Source organism: Brassica rapa, chromosome A03, assembly GCF_000309985.2.
Source record: "Brassica rapa cultivar Chiifu-401-42 chromosome A03, CAAS_Brap_v3.01, whole genome shotgun sequence".
Lineage (NCBI taxonomy): Eukaryota > Viridiplantae > Streptophyta > Magnoliopsida > Brassicales > Brassicaceae > Brassica > Brassica rapa.
Genome location: NC_024797.2, coordinates 19,979,110 through 20,001,076, shown reverse-complemented (window position 1 = coordinate 20,001,076; position 21,967 = coordinate 19,979,110). Strand labels below are relative to the sequence as shown.

Below are 21,967 nucleotides of genomic sequence, written 5' to 3'. Positions count from 1 at the left end.
GACCAACAAAGTGATAAACATAAAAATTCCTCTTTAGAATATAGCAGTTTTTTGAGAAAAAAAAATATAACAGTTTTAATGAAATAAAATTAGATATTTGTTGGGAAAATGAGATCATCTTCAACCTAAACAATTTCTTAGTAAAATTATGAGTTTCTCTAGGCTCACCCACCAAGCTTGCTACCAGCTACAACCCTGCTGAAGATATATGATCTTATATATTAAAACAGAATGCACAACATTGATTCATCTGTGATTTTTTTTTTTAAAAATGGACCTAATGGACCTATTATAGAAAGTTATATTACATTTAATCTCTAATCTTATCATTTAAATTTGGGGCTTACCTAAAAATTTTATTGGGCTATCAATAATTGGATTTAAACAATAGATGATACATTGGATTTATAGATAATATAAATTAAATAGATATAATTTAATGTTGTAATACTATACATCCATATGTTAATTATTTAAATATTTGTCGATGTTAAATTTTAAAATTATGAAGATTTTTTTTTAAATAACAAAAATCATATTATCTAACTACGATTAATTTTTACTACCTTAAACCAATGAAAACAAATTTTAAACTATATAGTTTATTTTAAAAATTAAACAAAAACTAAATGTTTAATTATTTACTCGATAATTTTAAAAAATTTCTAAATTTATGGAATATTACAATATTTGTAAATATTACAATAAAAAAATATTTTACTAATCTTTATATATATAGTTATTAGTTACGATTTTAATAATGAAATAATAATCCAAAAATATATATACAGAAGAAGATACAAATACATGTGAAAGTTTGAAACAATCTATTCAAATAAAAATATACCCTAAATTTATTATGTTTTAAAATTTGATAGATACATATATATATTATAATATATATCAATTTAGAATTGGAAACAAAAATTTTATATAAAAATAAATAAAAACAAAAACTTGCATGGTAGTGCGGATCGAGATCTAGTTATATGTTAAGGGGAACATCCGTTAGTGAGTCCAAATCTAAATTGACTCGAAAGGAGAAGATATAGCTGGATATGGAAATTGAGGCACACTTACACACCAAAGACTTTTCTCCAAAATATTATTATTAAGATATTCACTCGAAATACGAACACTAAGAACCTAGAGAGTGGATTGTCGTGGACCTAAGTATTCACTCGTCCTCATACTCATTATCTTCATAATCCTGAGCCGGATATTCATAATCTCTATAAAACCATGGATAGTACTCGTCTTCTTTGAATTAAAACCACAACACTCTCTCCTCTTCATAATCCTTATCTCCTCACTTATCATAGAAGTCAGAATGAATCCGTCTTCAGGTAATACTCCTAGTTATTCAGTTAAGTCTTTTGAAGATCAATGTCCATATACCCAACAGCTTTTTTCTGGTACTGATGCTAAGAATATATATACAACAGCTATTCTGTTACCACTGACGAATTAATTCGTTATATAATTTACTAATGTTTTTTAGTTGTAGTGGAAAAACCTACGCAGGGGGCGTACACAATTCCGCCGCCAATTGGTTATCCGACCAGAGATGTGGCTGGTGGTGATCCCGTGGTAGCCGCAGTGGAGACCAAGTCCAAAGGCGATGATGAATGTTCTTTTAAAAAAATGTAAATATTTCTTTAAATTTACGTTCTTCTTTGCTAGAAAAAAATACTTTTTGTATTTATAGATTAGTTGCTTTTAGTTATACGTTAATCATTTGCAGAATATTCACACAGCGCTCAAATGTATTTTTTTTTGTTTTGTTTTTAGTGATCTGATTGTGTAGATTTTAGAGATGTGATTTCTCCATTTTTTGGGGGTTTTAAAATATTTAACTCATCAGACATTTTTTTATAGATTTGTTTTCATTATGTCAGACGAGATTAAAATTTTAAACCTAGGGTTTTCTTTTAAAAAGAATTGTCTAATTTCACCAACTCAGTTTCTTTTTCAGAAAAAATCCAACTTCAAGTTTTCAGCTCAAACTGTTTTTCCTTTTCCAACTGAGCAGCCAAAGTAAATTAAAATTGTTTCGCACTTTGCTATATGAAAACCTCGCTTTTTCTAGTATTTCGGAAGATATGTTACTGTTTTAATTATTACAATATCATATTTCCTACATAAAATGGTAAAAAAAAAGAGGCTAACAATGGCGTTGTCTTGGCAGTTGTAGCACGGTCTGCTGTTGTTACCATATCTTTCACTTCTGCAGCTAGTGATGAGATCGGTGTTAACGGTTTCATGCAAATTCTTGGTGTTATAAATATATATATATATATATATTTGATGATATTGTGTTACTTAATTTCAGCTTTATGTGAAATGTACTCTACGGATGGTTCTCGTTGTTGTGTTTTACATAAAGTGATCATATATATAAAGTCAATTTGGTTTGTGAAGATTATATTTAACAGATACACATGTCCTCTGGTTCTTCTAACAATGTAAATACAACAACTACGTTGAACTACGTTAAAAACTGTAACATAAAATGCATTAGAGAATCTTGTACAAACATGTGTTTTATTACAATTCCTTTCAAAAAATTATGAGTATAGATTTAAACAAAATAATCAACAAGTTCAAGAAAACTTTGAATTGTTTAACTAACTTCATGCATCTTAAAATCCAATACAAAATCTTAGAACCTATCCGTTGAATAATTTGTGTTTTGCTTTACTTAGAAGGTATAAAAATTCACATATGTAATAAATACAACTATGGTTGATGGCATAATAGTCAGACGCAAAACTCTTCTGCTTATACAAGGTAAAAAGTTAGGTAGGTCATCTCCAATGAGATACCAAAACATCAAAAATTTCATTTCCAGTGAGACATAAAAATGATATCATCTTATATTAAAGTTGGTGTAATGTAAATAGTGTTAAACCAAATTTAATGTCACACTCTTCATTATACCAAATATTAAATTAATGTATCTTATTACGTTTATTTAAATATAGATATATCGTTTTATTAATTAGTTTTAACTTATAGTTAAAATGAATATCTCATAATATTTTATATTTGTATTCTCATCTATTCATTTCTATTTTTAATTAATAATATAATTAAAATGACTATAATCATAATAACATTAAATGGTAACAACATAAACATGCTTTTAATTTTAAATGTAAAAAAATTAGTTTCGACCAATATTTTAAACAAAATAAACAAATAATTATACAATATAACTAAAAGAAAAAAAAACGACTTATATATATATATATATATATATAAACAGGAAGATAAAGTTACCAAATTTTAATATTAAATATAAAACAAAATGTAATAAATATAATTTGTCAATTATAAATAATTAATGTATTAAATTACCAAAACTAAAAAATATTAATATAACGAATTGTTTTGGCATAAAATTTGGTGTGGTGATTAAAGATTAAAAATAAAATTTAACATCAAAATTTTGGTATAGTTTTAACACCAAATTTGATGTTATGGTTTGAAATGATGTAAACCTAGAACTCAAGAAAAAAATTACCATTGACCACTTCGTTATATAATTTAGTTATTGTTTTAGCTGTAGTGGAAAACTTCACAGGGGCGGAACACAGTCCAAAGGCGATGATGGTGTACTTGGAGAAAGTTTGATATATATATATAATTTTTTTTGGAACATAATGGTTTCTTTAAAAACTTAACATTCTTATAGAATAGGACAACAAAATTATTTATCATCTTTGATAATAAGTGCATAAAATCCTAGATATTATTGGAGATGTGAACCAATTGTGGGATTTATGGATTAAGGATTGTTATTTCGGTTCAATTCAAATAATGAGTGATCATATTTGGATTGGATCTTTGGTATTTGAATTGATAGACATGGGGATTTTATGCATAAAACCAATGGGAAAATTGCCAAAAGAGAACAAAAAAATCAGGTTGTTGTCCCTTTGGTATAAAACCAATTTTGTCCATTTTTTTTCTTTTTTCTCCTTTTTACCTTTTGTATTTCTGAAAACTAATGAAATAAATAATTTTTTGAATCAAAAAATTTATTAAAAATATAAACAATTAATAAAACATCCATATACACAAGCTGGTAATTTTCTTTTGTTCAAAAACTTGGTAAATAAGATTTTTAAAATACGTTCTACTAAAAGTAGAATGCGTCTTCTACGAAAAATGGTATAGTAGAAAACGATTTCTAAAATAAACACGTTCATCTACTTCTTTTAGAACGCCCATTTTACTATTTACTAAATTTCTAAAAAAGAGAAATGTGCATTCTACTAATCGTAAATGTATCTATTTTCCTTCCGAATGCATCTTCTACTAAGTATTCTAAATTTCGGGGAATGTGTTTTCTACAATGTACTCTTATGCTACTCAAAGTAGAAAGTGTATTCAGAATTTTTATCATTCTTATAAATTTTTAGAAGTCACATTCTGCGGATAAGAATACCTGATTTTTTTTGCAAAAATTAGTGAAATTTCAGTTAAGGAAATATTCTAAAAATCTCCTAGAAATATTCAAACTTCCTAAAACATGTTATGGTCGATTTTACTTGAAAAATTAAATAAAAAAACGATTCTCCCTTCTCTTCTTCATCAATCTATGGTTTTTCCATAGTTTTTCTTTTGATTCTTCTCACAAACTCTTGTTCTCTAAGATGCATATCTATACCTCTCTTTTTTTCGATTGCCTTTCAACTGTTTTTTTTTTCTTTTCTCCATTAACTTTTTTTTTTAAATTCAAATTAACTTTTAAATTGTGTTTAATTAGATTAAATATATGGTTAGTTTTGGGATTATGAGAAATATTATACTATTGAGACAACTTTATGTTGGTTTTATACCAAGGGAACAACAACCTTATTTTTTTGTTCTCTTTTAGCAATTTTCCCAAAACCAATTAGGATATCATTTAATTCTATGATGGGCTGAATTAAATGACAATGGTTCAGGACCGGTTAAGTTACAGTTTACTGGATTGGTTGTGGTCCCTAGCTCACGTATATATGAAGGTATATATATTCGGTTTAATATATACCATAAGGTGGAGAAGTATATAAGATAGAGAGATGAGAACATAAAGTGTAAGGTTGAAAAGAAGGCTTTTGTCATTTTGCTAAACAAAAACATAAGGATTCTCTCTCACTCTCATCAGACATACTTCCTCTATTCTCTACTCAAGCTCCCACTACTTATTAGAGGATAATTCGGATACGAAGAGCTAGAAGACCATCTACCTATCATCTTCTTCTAAGATGAGTTCAAGTAAGTGTTTCAAGCGCTCTTAATTTTCAGTGCTAACCATATACACTAGTAGATCAAGGGGCCTAAGGATATATGTGGAGACGATACCACCTCCATTAAGTATACGTAAATCCATCAAGTGGTATCAGAGCCTACTACTATGTGTATATGGTCGCATGTGTTCATGATGTGATATTTAGGTTATTTATAAAATTTATGAATTTAAAGTTTGAGATTTTATTAATTATGCATAAGAATCATGATTAAAGTTAAAGTCTTGCTTTATCATGATTTATAAGGTTATTATGCATAATTTTTGGAATTAAAATCTCATGAAAGCTTGATTTTATGTTAAAATGGTGTTTTAGCCAAAGGTTGAAGATAATGGCATTTTGGTAATTATTTAAAAATGAATTTAATAAATAAATAATTATTTGTGAGTGTTTGACATGTGTCATTTGGCGGATGCGTATGTTGTGCATGTGTCATAAGGTTAGACACTTGTTATAAAATCTCATTTGGTGTAGACATTTGTGGAAATGTGTCATTCGGCTAAGATAATAATCCATTTAAGAGCATGCAAATAATTATATTTTTTTATCCCTCTTTTGTTTTGTTTGGCCTAGTTTTTTTAAATAAGTCATTATTTTTATATTTATTAAAGTGAACTTCATGATTTAATTAAACGTGCATATCTATACCAATAAAGTAGACTTTTTTCTTTCCTTGGAAGAAAAAATGACACGTATTGTTTTTTCATTGGCTATAATTTACGATTGGGTTTTGTTTGATAAATTGGATTTTGTGTTTTAGTTTGAGGTCCATCTCAAAACATTAAATTTTCAGGCCCGGAATCGCCTCTTCCTCTTGGTCGTTTCTCCTTCTTACGGCCGCCGCATTTTGCAGATGAAAGTCGATGATAACGCCATGGACGTTACAACGTTTGGCTTTGCTCTTCTTTACTTTGGTTAAATCGTGATTTCCCCACTTTTCAGCATTCAATCCGACTCCTTCTCTTCCCTGAGTTACTCAGTAGAGTTTCGGGTATAAATACCTCCTCATCCAGACATGAGCATCTCAGCTTCGACGAGAACCAGAAGATCATTCTGTTCAATTTCCAGTTATTACAATGGCGAATCCCCAAGTCCTTCTTGCCGATCTGAACGCAGGACGGTGCTCGAACGTCGCGGAGGTTCGTTTACCCCGATACTGGGAGGCGAAAAATGTAAGGAAAGGTAGTGAACTGATGAGTGTTGACATGCTCTTTGTCGATGAGAATGTAAGCCTCTTTTCATAAATCTGATTTACAGTTTACTCCATTAATATTCTGGAAAGTTTTACGCTTATAGGGATTGTTCATATTCTGTAAAGTTTAGTTCTTTTAGCGATTGTTCCATAATCATTGCTCTGTGCATTATGGGTCTATCTCCTTCTATGTATACAAAAACCTCCAGCATTTCCATCATTTCATATCTTCTAAGGAATTTAATGGAAGCTCAAATCAGTATCAGTATCAGTAATAGTATATAATAGACCATGGATTTTACCCACTTTTAGCCATGGTATATAAGTGTTTTAATATATATTTACTACTATATAGAGTCTATTTAGAGTATTTACAGGTTCAGGTACGTTTTGAAGAAATATGGTGATTTTAGAATTTTTTTGAGGTGCAGAACTGCACAGATGCGTCAGATTTCTAGCTGTGGATTAAGACCTTTCCACCGTTAGATTGAACTCATCTTCTAACACAAAATAGATCGTTGAGTTAGCTTTCCAATGCCACTGGTGTGAGGTCAATCAGCATCCTGTAGCAGACGTTATGCTCGTTTTACTGAAGAGTGGTCAGTCTGCCTCGCGAGAAGAAGCTGTCGAGAAGAGGAACGTATGTCGATCGATGCAGAACTATTGACATCGATCGATATGGATGCTAGAACGTGGGCCAAGCATATTTCAAGACCGTTTGAAGCCCAGAAGCCACACCAAGCTTGCTACCAGCTACAACCCTGCTGAAGATATATGATCTTATATATTAAAACAGAATGCACAACATTGATTCATCTGTGATTTTTTTTAAAAAAATGGACCTAATGGACCTATTATAGAAAGTTATGTTACATTTAATCTCTAATCTTATCATTTAAATTTGGGGCTTACCTAAAAGTTTTATTGGGCTATCAATAATTGGATTTAAACAATAGATGATACATTGGATTTATAGATAATATAAATTAAATAGATATAATTTAATGTTGTAATACTATACATCCATACGTTAATTATTTAAATATTTGTCGATGTTAAATTTTAAAATTTTGAAGATTTTTTTTTAAATAACAAAAAATCATATTATCTAACTACGATTAATTTTTACTACCTTAAACCAATGAAAACAAATTTTAAACTATATAGTTTATTTTAAAAATTAAACAAAAACTAAATGTTTAATTATTTACTCGATAATTTTAAAAAAATTTTAAATTTGTGAAATGTTACAATATTTGTAAATATTACAATAAAAAAATATTTTACTAATCTTTATATATATAGTTACGATTTTAATAATGAAATAATAATCCAAAAAATATATATATAGAAGAAGATACAAATACATGTGAAAGTTCGAAATAATCTATTCAAATAAAAAATATACCGTAAATTTATTATGTTTTAAAATTTGATAGATATATATATATATTATAATATATATCAATTTAGAATTGGAAACAAAAATTTTATATAAAAATAAATAAAAACAAAAACTTGCATGGTAGTGCGGATCGAGATCTAATTATATGTTAAGGGGAACATCCGTTAGTGAGTCCAAATCTAAATTGACTCGAAAGGAGAAGATATAGCTGGATATGGAAAAGTCCATTGAGGCACACTTACACACCAAAGACTTTTCTCCAAAATATTATTATTAAGATATTCACTCGAAATACGAACACTAAGAACCTAGAGAGTGGATTGTCGTGGACCTAAGTATTCACTCGTCCTCATACTCATTATCTTCATAATCCTGAGCCGGATATTCATAATCTCTATAAAACCATGGATAGTACTCGTCTTCTTTGAATTAAAACCACAACACTCTCTCCTCTTCATAATCCTTATCTCCTCACTTATCATAGAAGTCAGAATGAATCCGTCTTCAGGTAATACTCCTAGTTATTCAGTTAAGTCTTTTGAAGATCAATGTCCATATACCCAACAGCTTTTTTCTGGTACTGATGCTAAGAATATATATACAACAGCTATTCTGTTACCACTGACGAATTAATTCGTTATATAATTTACTAATGTTTTTTAGTTGTAGTGGAAAAACCTACGCAGGGGGCGTACACAATTCCGCCGCCAATTGGTTATCCGACCAGAGATGTGGCTGGTGGTGATCCCGTGGTAGCCGCAGTGGAGACCAAGTCCAAAGGCGATGATGAATGTTCTTTTAAAAAAATGTAAATATTTCTTTAAATTTACGTTCTTCTTTGCTAGAAAAAAATACTTTTTGTATTTATAGATTAGTTGCTTTTAGTTATACGTTAATCATTTGCAGAATATTCACACAGCGCTCAAATGTATTTTTTTTTGTTTTGTTTTTAGTGATCTGATTGTGTAGATTTTAGAGATGTGATTTCTCCATTTTTTGGGGGTTTTAAAATATTTAACTCATCAGACATTTTTTTATAGATTTGTTTTCATTATGTCAGACGAGATTAAAATTTTAAACCTAGGGTTTTCTTTTAAAAAGAATTGTCTAATTTCACCAACTCAGTTTCTTTTTCAGAAAAAATCCAACTTCAAGTTTTCAGCTCAAACTGTTTTTCCTTTTCCAACTGAGCAGCCAAAGTAAATTAAAATTGTTTCGCACTTTGCTATATGAAAACCTCGCTTTTTCTAGTATTTCGGAAGATATGTTACTGTTTTAATTATTACAATATCATATTTCCTACATAAAATGGTAAAAAAAAAGAGGCTAACAATGGCGTTGTCTTGGCAGTTGTAGCACGGTCTGCTGTTGTTACCATATCTTTCACTTCTGCAGCTAGTGATGAGATCGGTGTTAACGGTTTCATGCAAATTCTTGGTGTTATAAATATATATATATATATATATATATATATATATATATATTTGATGATATTGTGTTACTTAATTTCAGCTTTATGTGAAATGTACTCTACGGATGGTTCTCGTTGTTGTGTTTTACATAAAGTGATCATATATATAAAGTCAATTTGGTTTGTGAAGATTATATTTAACAGATACACATGTCCTCTGGTTCTTCTAACAATGTAAATACAACAACTACGTTGAACTACGTTAAAAACTGTAACATAAAATGCATTAGAGAATCTTGTACAAACATGTGTTTTATTACAATTCCTTTCAAAAAATTATGAGTATAGATTTAAACAAAATAATCAACAAGTTCAAGAAAACTTTGAATTGTTTAACTAACTTCATGCATCTTAAAATCCAATACAAAATCTTAGAACCTATCCGTTGAATAATTTGTGTTTTGCTTTACTTAGAAGGTATAAAAATTCACATATGTAATAAATACAACTATGGTTGATGGCATAATAGTCAGACGCAAAACTCTTCTGCTTATACAAGGTAGAAAGTTAGGTAGGTCATCTCCAATGAGATACCAAAACATCAAAAATTTCATTTCCAGTGAGACATAAAAATGATATCATCTTATATTAAAGTTGGTGTAATGTAAATAGTGTTAAACCAAATTTAATGTCACACTCTTCATTATACCAAATATTAAATTAATGTATCTTATTACGTTTATTTAAATATAGATATATCGTTTTATTAATTAGTTTTAACTTATAGTTAAAATGAATATCTCATAATATTTTATATTTGTATTCTCATCTATTCATTTCTATTTTTAATTAATAATATAATTAAAATGACTATAATCATAATAACATTAAATGGTAACAACATAAACATGCTTTTAATTTTAAATGTAAAAAAATTAGTTTCGACCAATATTTTAAACAAAATAAACAAATAATTATACAATATAACTAAAAGAAAAAAAAACGACTTATATATATATATATATATATATAAACAGGAAGATAAAGTTACCAAATTTTAATATTAAATATAAAACAAAATGTAATAAATATAATTTGTCAATTATAAATAATTAATGTATTAAATTACCAAAACTAAAAAATATTAATATAACGAATTGTTTTGGCATAAAATTTGGTGTGGTGATTAAAGATTAAAAATAAAATTTAACATCAAAATTTTGGTATAGTTTTAACACCAAATTTGATGTTATGGTTTGAAATGATGTAAACCTAGAACTCAAGAAAAAAATTACCATTGACCACTTCGTTATATAATTTAGTTATTGTTTTAGCTGTAGTGGAAAACTTCACAGGGGCGGAACACAGTCCAAAGGCGATGATGGTGTACTTGGAGAAAGTTTGATATATATATATAATTTTTTTTGGAACATAATGGTTTCTTTAAAAACTTAACATTCTTATAGAATAGGACAACAAAATTATTTATCATCTTTGATAATAAGTGCATAAAATCCTAGATATTATTGGAGATGTGAACCAATTGTGGGATTTATGGATTAAGGATTGTTATTTCGGTTCAATTCAAATAATGAGTGATCATATTTGGATTGGATCTTTGGTATTTGAATTGATAGACATGGGGATTTTATGCATAAAACCAATGGGAAAATTGCCAAAAGAGAACAAAAAAATCAGGTTGTTGTCCCTTTGGTATAAAACCAATTTTGTCCATTTTTTTTCTTTTTTCTCCTTTTTACCTTTTGTATTTCTGAAAACTAATGAAATAAATAATTTTTTGAATCAAAAAATTTATTAAAAATATAAACAATTAATAAAACATCCATATACACAAGCTGGTAATTTTCTTTTGTTCAAAAACTTGGTAAATAAGATTTTTAAAATACGTTCTACTAAAAGTAGAATGCGTCTTCTACGAAAAATGGTATAGTAGAAAACGATTTCTAAAATAAACACGTTCATCTACTTCTTTTAGAACGCCCATTTTACTATTTACTAAATTTCTAAAAAAGAGAAATGTGCATTCTACTAATCGTAAATGTATCTATTTTCCTTCCGAATGCATCTTCTACTAAGTATTCTAAATTTCGGGGAATGTGTTTTCTACAATGTACTCTTATGCTACTCAAAGTAGAAAGTGTATTCAGAATTTTTTTCATTCTTCTAAACTTTTAGAAGTCACATTCTACGGATAAGAATACCTGATTTTTTTGCAAAAATTAATGAAATTTCAGTTAAGGAAATATTCTAAAAATCTCCTAGAAATATTCAAACTTCCTAAAATGTGTTATGGTCGATTTTACTTGAAAAATTAAATAAAAAAACGATTCTCCTTTCTATTCTTCATCAATCTATGGTTTTTCCATAGTTTTTCTTTTGATTCTTCTCACAAACTCTTGTTCTCTAAGATGCATATCTATACCTCTCTTTTTTTCGATTGCCTTTCAACTGTTTTTTTTTTCCTTTTCTCCATTAACTTTTTTTTTTAAATTCAAATTAACTTTTAAATTGTGTTTAATTAGATTAAATATAGGGTTAGTTTTGGGATTATGAGAAATATTATACTATTGAGACAACTTTATGTTGGTTTTATACCAAGGGAACAACAACCTTATTTTTTTGTTCTCTTTTAGCAATTTTCCCAAAACCAATTAGGATATCATTTAATTCTATGATGGGCTGAATTAAATGACAATGGTTCAGGACCGGTTAAGTTACAGTTTACTGGATTGGTTGTGGTCCCTAGCTCACGTATATATGAAGGTATATATATTCGGTTTAATATATACCATAAGGTGGAGAAGTATATAAGATAGAGAGATGAGAACATAAAGTGTAAGGTTGAAAAGAAGGCTTTTGTCATTTTGCTAAACAAAAACATAAGGATTCTCTCTCACTCTCATCAGACATACTTCCTCTATTCTCTACTCAAGCTCCCACTACTTATTAGAGGATAATTCGGATACGAAGAGCTAGAAGACCATCTACCTATCATCTTCTTCTAAGATGAGTTCAAGTAAGTGTTTCAAGCGCTCTTAATTTTCAGTGCTAACCATATACACTAGTAGATCAAGGGGCCTAAGGATATATGTGGAGACGATACCACCTCCATTAAGTATACGTAAATCCATCAAGTGGTATCAGAGCCTACTACTATGTGTATATGGTCGCATGTGTTCATGATGTGATATTTAGGTTATTTATAAAATTTATGAATTTAAAGTTTGAGATTTTATTAATTATGCATAAGAATCATGATTAAAGTTAAAGTCTTGCTTTATCATGATTTATAAGGTTATTATGCATAATTTTTGGAATTAAAATCTCATGAAAGCTTGATTTTATGTTAAAATGGTGTTTTAGCCAAAGGTTGAAGATAATGGCATTTTGGTAATTATTTAAAAATGAATTTAATAAATAAATAATTATTTGTGAGTGTTTGACATGTGTCATTTGGCGGATGCGTATGTTGTGCATGTGTCATAAGGTTAGACACTTGTTATAAAATCTCATTTGGTGTAGACATTTGTGGAAATGTGTCATTCGGCTAAGATAATAATCCATTTAAGAGCATGCAAATAATTATATTTTTTTATCCCTCTTTTGTTTTGTTTGGCCTAGTTTTTTTAAATAAGTCATTATTTTTATATTTATTAAAGTGAACTTCATGATTTAATTAAACGTGCATATCTATACCAATAAAGTAGACTTTTTTCTTTCCTTGGAAGAAAAAATGACACGTATTGTTTTTTCATTGGCTATAATTTACGATTGGGTTTTGTTTGATAAATTGGATTTTGTGTTTTAGTTTGAGGTCCATCTCAAAACATTAAATTTTCAGGCCCGGAATCGCCTCTTCCTCTTGGTCGTTTCTCCTTCTTACGGCCGCCGCATTTTGCAGATGAAAGTCGATGATAACGCCATGGACGTTACAACGTTTGGCTTTGCTCTTCTTTACTTTGGTTAAATCGTGATTTCCCCACTTTTCAGCATTCAATCCGACTCCTTCTCTTCCCTGAGTTACTCAGTAGAGTTTCGGGTATAAATACCTCCTCATCCAGACATGAGCATCTCAGCTTCGACGAGAACCAGAAGATCATTCTGTTCAATTTCCAGTTATTACAATGGCGAATCCCCAAGTCCTTCTTGCCGATCTGAACGCAGGACGGTGCTCGAACGTCGCGGAGGTTCGTTTACCCCGATACTGGGAGGCGAAAAATGTAAGGAAAGGTAGTGAACTGATGAGTGTTGACATGCTCTTTGTCGATGAGAATGTAAGCCTCTTTTCATAAATCTGATTTACAGTTTACTCCATTAATATTCTGGAAAGTTTTACGCTTATAGGGATTGTTCATATTCTGTAAAGTTTAGTTCTTTTAGCGATTGTTCCATAATCATTGCTCTGTGCATTATGGGTCTATCTCCTTCTATGTATACAAAAACCTCCAGCATTTCCATCATTTCATATCTTCTAAGGAATTTAATGGAAGCTCAAATCAGTATCAGTATCAGTAATAGTATATAATAGACCATGGATTTTACCCACTTTTAGCCATGGTATATAAGTGTTTTAATATATATTTACTACTATATAGAGTCTATTTAGAGTATTTACAGGTTCAGGTACGTTTTGAAGAAATATGGTGATTTTAGAATTTTTTTGAGGTGCAGAACTGCACAGATGCGTCAGATTTCTAGCTGTGGATTAAGACCTTTCCACCGTTAGATTGAACTCATCTTCTAACACAAAATAGATCGTTGAGTTAGCTTTCCAATGCCACTGGTGTGAGGTCAATCAGCATCCTGTAGCAGACGTTATGCTCGTTTTACTGAAGAGTGGTCAGTCTGCCTCGCGAGAAGAAGCTGTCGAGAAGAGGAACGTATGTCGATCGATGCAGAACTATTGACATCGATCGATATGGATGCTAGAACGTGGGCCAAGCATATTTCAAGACCGTTTGAAGCCCAGAAGCCACACCAAGTTACCAAAATACCCATGGACGACCAGAAATCCTATTTATGTATTTCTAAGCCATTGTTGACGGCTACACGCTTTCTATTATTCTATTCTATTGTTTTCTCTTAGGTTTGGAGGGAATATCAATTCTCCTTCAGAGATTGATTAGAACTCTATTGGTTTTATCACTGATTTCTTATTTATTATATTATTCAGACTATGATTTGTGTTATTGCTTGCATGTCTCAGTAATTCATTTTGTTAGGTTTAGGGATTTCATGAGCTTAATGGCAAACTGATAATCAATTAGGATTACTAGATTATCTATAGCTATACCAGGCTGATTTGTAATACTAGGATCTAGAATCGTTAGAATAGCACTACAGTGTGACTAATTGTTTGAACCTAGAATCATAGGATAGTTGAGAGGCACGAAAGTGCAATCAATTAACGGAACCCAAACTCTGCTGGATTAGATACCTAGACGCATATGAGAGTTGGTTTAGGAATCTAGTTGAACTAAATCGATTAGATCATTAATGCTTGTCTAAGGAAGTATCGATCGACGCTCAGGCCATAGCATCGATCGATACTCGCTCCAAGTCAACAAGCGACAGCTAAGATTGGACTTAGACATCTGATTAGCAATTTCATGCGAAAGCTGGATTGCTTACTTATTAAAATCGAGTTCTATAATTAATCTATAAACCACTAGCATCCTTGAATTGTAGTTTTAAATCTCTTGATTGATAAATAATTCCCTAGGTCTAGCTATTTCTCCTAACTCTTTACAACCTCAATCAACCAATCGAACATATACTTTGTTCACCTTGCTTTTAGTTATTTACTGTTCTCATATTTATTACCTATTAAACTTGTTTGCCTAACTTAACCTTGATTTCTATAGTCTATTTGGTTCTCTACCTTCTTGTGGATTCGATCCCTAATTACTACGATTGAACCTCTTATTTGAGAGTGTTTAACTCGTTAGGGTAATTTGAGTGATATCAATATATGACCTTTGATGCAAGTTGAAGTGGAAAAAATCTTTGAAAAAAGTTACAGTTTGTATTTTCTTGGGTTAGCCAATAGAGTTTGTCTAATTATAAACTGTTATAACTCTGCAGGGGGCTAGCTACGGTCTGTGTGAGTGTGTTTGATTCTATTGCAGATCACCGTCATTAAAAATACGAACAATTACCAATAGCCTGGCTTCAAACACAGGGCACAGCCTTTTCTTTGAGATGGTGAACAAAAAGAGAAAGGAAGAGAAGTAACATCGGGCAACCCTTCCTGAAAGAGTAATTTTACGCCAAGAACAGCAATTCATGAAGGTATCAGCGGGACCTTAACGGTTTGCCAAGATAAAGGGAGGTACTGAAACAAATATTTAGTAGATACCTACACAAACACTTTAGCTAACATTCTATGTGTTCTCCATGTTTTAATGTTTCAGAGGCTATGCAGCAAAATGCCATGGTCAAAGATAAAAATATTACGTCCCCTGCGACAACATTAAAAAATTGGACAAGCTGCAGGTTCTGAATCATGTTCCCAATCTCTGGGTTGAAGTACACTTTGTATATAAAGTTTCCGTGATGGAAAACCTTTGCATAACGTGTTTGGACACAGCTCACCTCGGAAAAGCTGCGAGGCTATCTAGGAAACAAATGAGAGACTCAAAAAGGATCGGGTAAATGGTCACCAACCTTCTGCAACCAGTTTGTCGTATCTCACACCAATTGGCTTGCGTATTCTAAAACGTAGTTCCATAATTTTTTTTTTTTTTTTGTTTTAAAAAAATTAGTTCCATAATTTTTAAATGCAGGTCACCATCGCCTTACCACCTGCACGTGTAGTTCCGTAGAAAAACGAGGAATTTGAAGTCCCCAAAATTGTAATGTCCGAATTACAGAGAACCGGAAAGACCAAACTCTTTTACTATGTTAAATGCAAATAAGTATTCTGCAAAGCAAGGTCTGAGCTCCGTCTACGACCGCTGGTCTATAACTGGATTCGCATTGAAGTGGGGAATGGAAGGATGACCAGATTCTGGAATGACAATTGGAGTCCTTATGGGAAACTTTCCGAGTTTCTTAATCTCCCCCAACGGTCACGTCTTGGTATCCAAGAAACTGCAACTCTTGATGACCTCTACAGGGATGGTGTCTGGTCCCTTCCGGCGGCTCGATCAGAACAACAAGTTCTACTTCAGGTATACTTAACATCTCTCTCCCTGAACTCTCTTGACGATCGCTATATCTGGAGCCTAAACAGCTCTACACAAGAGTTCTCAACGGGTCTGGTCTACGGAGAACTGAAGCATCACAATCAACCAACCCAATGGCACAAGGCAGTTTGGTCACCAAGAGGCATCCCAAGACAGAAATTCCTCGCTTGGCTCCTTGTCCAGAACCGGTGCCCCACGAGAGATTGGTTACTGGGTTGGGGACTACCAACTGACCCTCTCTGTTTACTCTGCAACGTGGCACCTGAGAGTAGGGATCATATCTACTATCAATGTCCTTATTCTTGGAGCGTTTGGACTAGAATTGCCAATAGAGCTGGTCATCGACCTGATCAAGATTGGAACCGTGAGATGATCAACATGCAGAACCTCCAAGGTCCCCGTCACTTGAAGATCATTCGACTCCTAGCTTGGCAGTGCATGCTGTACTATATCTGGGCTGAAAGGAACTCGCGCCTACATCGACACATCTTCAAGCCGCCTGACTCAATTGTAAAACAGATTGAAGCGACAATTCGATCAAAAATCTCCGCTCTCCGCGATCAATCTCCTCGACTTTCATCCTCTATTTGCTGTGTGGAACGCATAACTCAACTACTGCTCTCTTCAACTGCTTTGGGCTGGGCTTTATTACTTCTAGTTGGTTCTCCTTTATGTGTTATCATCTGAAATATTACTAATGGGCTAAACCCCATAAACACTGTCTGGCTGGGTCTGTAGCTTTTTGTGTTTTCATCTTTATGCTTAATAGAATGCCCTTTTTTCAAAAAAAAAAAAAAAAAAAAAAAACTATTACGTCATTTGCTCCAAAGTTATTTTACAATTCTCTTTTCATTAAAAACACCAACCTTCTTCTTTGTTCTCGATTTTCTATTTATCTTTCATAATACATAAACTAAAAACTACATCTTCTTTTTTTGAAAATTGGGAAGAAGAGAATTCAAGCTAGAAAAGCATGAATCAGTAACTTTGGAATATGGCAAACAAACTAAAATAACATGAGACATTAAAAAATCTTTCTAAAGCACCACATCCGCGACAAGTCAACTTTCTAAATCCCGGACAGCATCAAACTAATACTAATACGTAAACAATGATCCAAACAAACAAGAAGTCAACGCCAGTACAACCAACAATGAAAAAATTAAAACATTGAGTTACTTCTTTTGGTTTGTGTTTGAAGAGAAAAAAAAAATTTCGTGAAACATTTGTATGCGGTTTGGTTCGTCTTAATTTACAGATTATTAATGGTTACACTACATTTAAGTTATTTTGGATAAATTACGGTTTGGTTCACTCTTATTTATTCGAAGTAAATTATTTGATATGATGTGGTATGAAACTCAAGTAAAATTCTGCTATATATTTAATAATTTATAAAACGTAATCTATAAAAAATATTTTCAAATAGCATGAGCAAAATTTCCAACAAATTCTAGAATAATCTACAAAACCTGACTACTAAAACACTAAAAGTTAAATCAAATTTATTATAAATTGAAAATCTAATATACACTGAAAAAATATATATTATAAAACATCATTTGTTGTCAAATAAAATATATTAATTTTTATCTATGACATTATTGAAACTATTTATGTAGTACTTTAAAATATAACTTTTTATAATTTATCACATTACATTATTTTTTCAATTGATTTATCTTGAAGGTGGATTAACTGATTATCTTGAGAAAAATAATTATTATTGTAATAATAGTTTTAATTGAAACTCTTAGAAAAAATGTATTAGTTATTCATATTTTGGATTTCTTCAACTATATCAAAGTGAAATAAATATCAGAAGAAATATAAACCATTACATTTTTCTTAATTTTTATTTAAAAATTATATGTTCTCTTTGAAAAAGAAAGTTAGTAATTCTTTCAACTCAAACCAACAAACTTTAATAAAATTTCTAAGAAAAAAATATGTTTATTATGTTCCATTTAAAGTAGTTTTTCAAATATTTTATAAAAATTAAAATATATTTTAAACTCGCCCGCCCTACTGCGAGCCAACCCCTAGTTCTATTATAAAGTTTAAATAGATGGACTTGTTTAATTAAAATGCCCAATTCAGGATTTCAGAAATAGAATCATAAAACAGTAAGATGGTGGATTTGATCCTTGGTTGCTTGAGTGTTCTCCCTACACTCTAACCATCTGTATAGTCCCATCTTTTTGTTCAAATATTGCGTAAGTTTATGGTTACTGCTTCTGGCTCCGAAAATAAGGATTAAAGTATATGATTATGAAGCACGGTTTAGTGTGGATTAAGGTATAATCAAAATAAGGTTAAAATTAAGGAAAATTATTAATCGAATGTTTCTATTAATTCAAGTTGGAATTATCTCAGCATCCCGCCAAAGTGGGCTCTCTTAGGATAATTTTTAAATGAAATTGAATTAATTAGAGGTCATAAATTTTATCTATGCGGATGGCGATAAGCCCAAAGGACATTCGTCATCTAGCAAGATAAAATTTATGGGAGTAATACAAATAGATGATATAATTCATTAGGTGTCCATGTGTATGGTAGTTAGCCCAAATGATAACTATTGTATGATAGGCTTGATTATCATTTGTTTGTTATTGCATTGAGCCATCTATTTCAAGTCATGACTAATGTCCAAAGACATAGGAATTGATGTTGCGCTCATGTCTTGTTAGGAAACATTAAAATGTTTCCGCATTCGATTATGATAACATGTTTCGTTTTAACATGTTTTTCCTTAATTTTCAGTTATGCAAACTGTATCAAGTATCTCTCCCAACATCATGTCTTCTATTCCAACGCTGAATGTCTCTAACTTTTGGGAATGGACAGATTGCTTGATGATAGCTCTTGACTTAATGGGCCACGACCTTCCATTCATAGAGGATCGTCCAACGATTTCAAATTCAAGTACTAATCATGATCGCAGTAAACTTGAACGTTGGGAGACCTCTAACCGCATGTGTCTTATGTTGATCAAGCATTATATTCCATCAGTCTTCAGGGGCATTGTGCCCGATGAGGTGGTGTTGGCTAAAGATTACCTCGTTGCTTTGGAGAAGAGCTTTGCCAAGAATGGCAAAGCTGAAACGATTACGTTTCTAGCGGATCTGGCCTCCATGAGTTGTTGGGGTCGAAAACGGTTACGACAAAGTTAATGTCCAAACCTCCGCAAAAATGAATGTGAGTATCTTTTTATGACAGTTATACTTCATAAAGAAAATCGCAACAAAGAATCTCGCGATAAAACCTTGTTCAAAGTCTCGATTGAATCAAATACCGGCTGTCCCAAGGCAACGGACACGTATCTAAACCAGCCGCGGACAAGCTCGAGTATGGCGATCGGACCACGGACAAGCCAAGCACGGTCGCTACGCAGCAACCAAGCATGCACACTGCTCGGTCGCTACATAGCAACCGATCTCGAGCCAAGCTCGGTCTCTACGTAGCGACCGAGCACATGCCCATTTCAATCGTTACGAAGCGATCGAGCTTTCCCTAAACGTAGATACGACACGAATCCATGCATTTTCGTCTACTCTTTAATGCTATCTCCTGAAGACCGTAGCAAACCCATTTCATGTTTCTCGTCATTTGAAGTCACCAATCGAACTTTACGATAAAAACCGCGGAAAGTTCGTTTTTATCGAAAGAAGCCGTAATAAACATTTCGAGTCAAAAGACGGCCCAAAAAGACCTAAGACGTGACTCGAAGCCCACTTACAATTTCTCAACCAAAAGCCCGTACGGTTTATGCTTGGTTCGCAAGGAAAGATAAATGTCAAGTTTCCGCGGATAAATACGAAGTTTTGGAAGATAATTACGAAGATCGGGAAAAATGGAATATCTCCATTTTTAAGCTATGACAGCTTAAGGGCAGAAGGGAAAAAGCGTAAACCAACTTCAGAGCGAGTGTATAAGTAGTCCTAGGCGAGAGGCACATGAAGAGAACTTTTTCAGAGCAAACTTAGCACTTAGAGCAATTAGGAAACTTTCCGTTTTTGTTATTTCGAGCTGCGACTCTAATAAGTTTTGCAGTCTTAGGTTGTTAGAACTAGGGATCTCGCCGACAACTCTATAGCCGAGGCTTCTACCTTGTTGTAACGCTCATACGCGAATTCGAAATAAGACACCTTTTGCTCTTTTTACGATTTCTTATATTTTCATCGTTGTTATCTCGTGTTCTGATTGTTTGGCGTGTGGTATTAGCAGATATCCGGGACCTCTGGGAAACTAGGATTCTCCTACTTTCCTAATTTAAACGGAAATCGACAGTGTGAATTTCGGTTCTCACATGAGGTATAAAGTCACATGGAGTATCCGAGAGTACATCTTGAAAATGTCTAACACAGCCTCCAAGCTAAATGCACTTGGACTCTCTTTGTCTGATGATGTCCTCGTGTGTTTAATTTTGATATCGCTCCCTGGACAGTTTGCTCATTTCAAAGTGAGTTATAATTGTCAGAAGGAAAAGTGGAGTCTGAACGAGCTTATTGCTCAGTGTGTTCAGGAGGAAGAGAAGCTGTCTAAGGAGAAGGAGAGAGAGTTCATGTGGCAACCACTTCAAAGGGAAATCACCTAAGTTTAGGATGAGGAAAAAGGCTTCTGATTCAGGACCTGGACCCGGTCAAAAGAAGCAGGCATTAGGTGACGCCAAAGATCAGAAATGCTTTTTTGCCATAAGCAAGGTCACATGAAGAAGGCATGTAATCTTTCTTGGCGTGCCGCAAAGGGTATGACTCTCGCTTTGGTTTTTTCTGAAGTCAATTTAATTTCTATACCTAAGGATATGTGGCGGGTTGATTCAGGTGCTACACTCACATATGTATGTCAATGTAGGGTTGCCTCCATTACTGGCGGAAACCCAATGAAGCTGAAAAGCTGATTTATGTGGGGGATGGTAAAGGGGTTAAAGTGGAAGCAATAGGAAGCTTGAGGATTTTGTTAAAGACCGGCCGTTTTATAGATTTGAAAGGCGTTTTTGTTGTACTTAGGCCTGGACATAATATCCGTACCCGGTCCGAAATATAAAAATATCCGAGTGGGCCTTGTAAAGTGGTACAAAACATATCTGTATCCGAACTGTTATTAACCGAACCCGAACGGGTAACCCGAAAAACCAAAAAAACCAAAAAATCCAAAAAAATATCTGACGAAACCGATCCGAATGTCCAAAATAATATACAATATAATTATATGAAACATGAATATATACTTCAAATATTCAATTTCATATTTATTTTGATATGTTATCAAACAATAAGTATTTAAAATTTAAATAACTACCTTAAATACTTAATTATATATAAAGAAATATATATATTTCTTATGTTTTACTTTTAAATTTTAGATTTTATTTCGGGTATATCCGAACCGTTTCTATATAACCCGAATCCGAATGATGTATGATTACTTTATGGGTTCTATGATGTGATA

At 31.9% G+C, this 21,967-nt stretch overlaps 2 protein-coding genes and 2 long non-coding RNA genes across 5 annotated transcripts; all 4 read left to right on the top strand.

Moving 5' to 3' along the window:
• The first annotated feature begins 1,065 nt into the window (after positions 1-1,065).
• LOC117132884 lies at positions 1,066-7,366 on the top strand. Of its 2 annotated transcripts, none has more exons than XR_004456602.1 (4): positions 1,066-1,346; positions 1,508-1,646; positions 2,189-6,526; positions 6,924-7,366. It is a non-coding gene; the product is annotated as an uncharacterized LOC117132884 (long non-coding RNA). The 2 variants fall into 2 exon arrangements; XR_004456603.1 differs by having other exon boundaries at positions 2,189-5,268; positions 6,094-7,359.
• Positions 7,367-8,124: 758 nt separating this feature from the next.
• Positions 8,125-9,201, top strand: LOC103859944. Its single transcript, XR_004456606.1, has 2 exons — positions 8,125-8,405; positions 8,567-9,201. It is a non-coding gene; the product is annotated as an uncharacterized LOC103859944 (long non-coding RNA).
• Positions 9,202-16,327: 7,126 nt separating this feature from the next.
• On the top strand, positions 16,328-17,203 carry LOC103859943. The gene has a single exon (XM_033287361.1). It carries the CDS (start codon positions 16,328-16,330, stop codon positions 17,201-17,203), a length of 876 nt encoding a protein of 291 aa, XP_033143252.1.
• Positions 17,204-19,161: 1,958 nt separating this feature from the next.
• LOC103860218 lies at positions 19,162-19,689 on the top strand. The gene is made up of 2 exons (XM_009137810.1): positions 19,162-19,201; positions 19,280-19,689. Exons 1-2 carry the CDS (start codon positions 19,162-19,164, stop codon positions 19,687-19,689), a joined length of 450 nt encoding a protein of 149 aa, XP_009136058.1.
• The last annotated feature ends 2,278 nt before the right edge of the window (positions 19,690-21,967 follow it).

Excerpts from the sequence above, each read along its gene's own strand:
- LOC103859943 (XM_033287361.1), top strand. The coding sequence starts at position 16,328 with ATGACCAGATTCTGGAATGACAATTGGAGTCCTTATGGGAAACTTTCC.
- LOC103860218 (XM_009137810.1), top strand. The coding sequence starts at position 19,162 with ATGTCCAAAGACATAGGAATTGATGTTGCGCTCATGTCTT. Across the intron at positions 19,202-19,279 it reads TGATGTTGCGCTCATGTCTT|TTATGCAAACTGTATCAAGT; the intron begins GTTAGGAAACAT and ends CTTAATTTTCAG.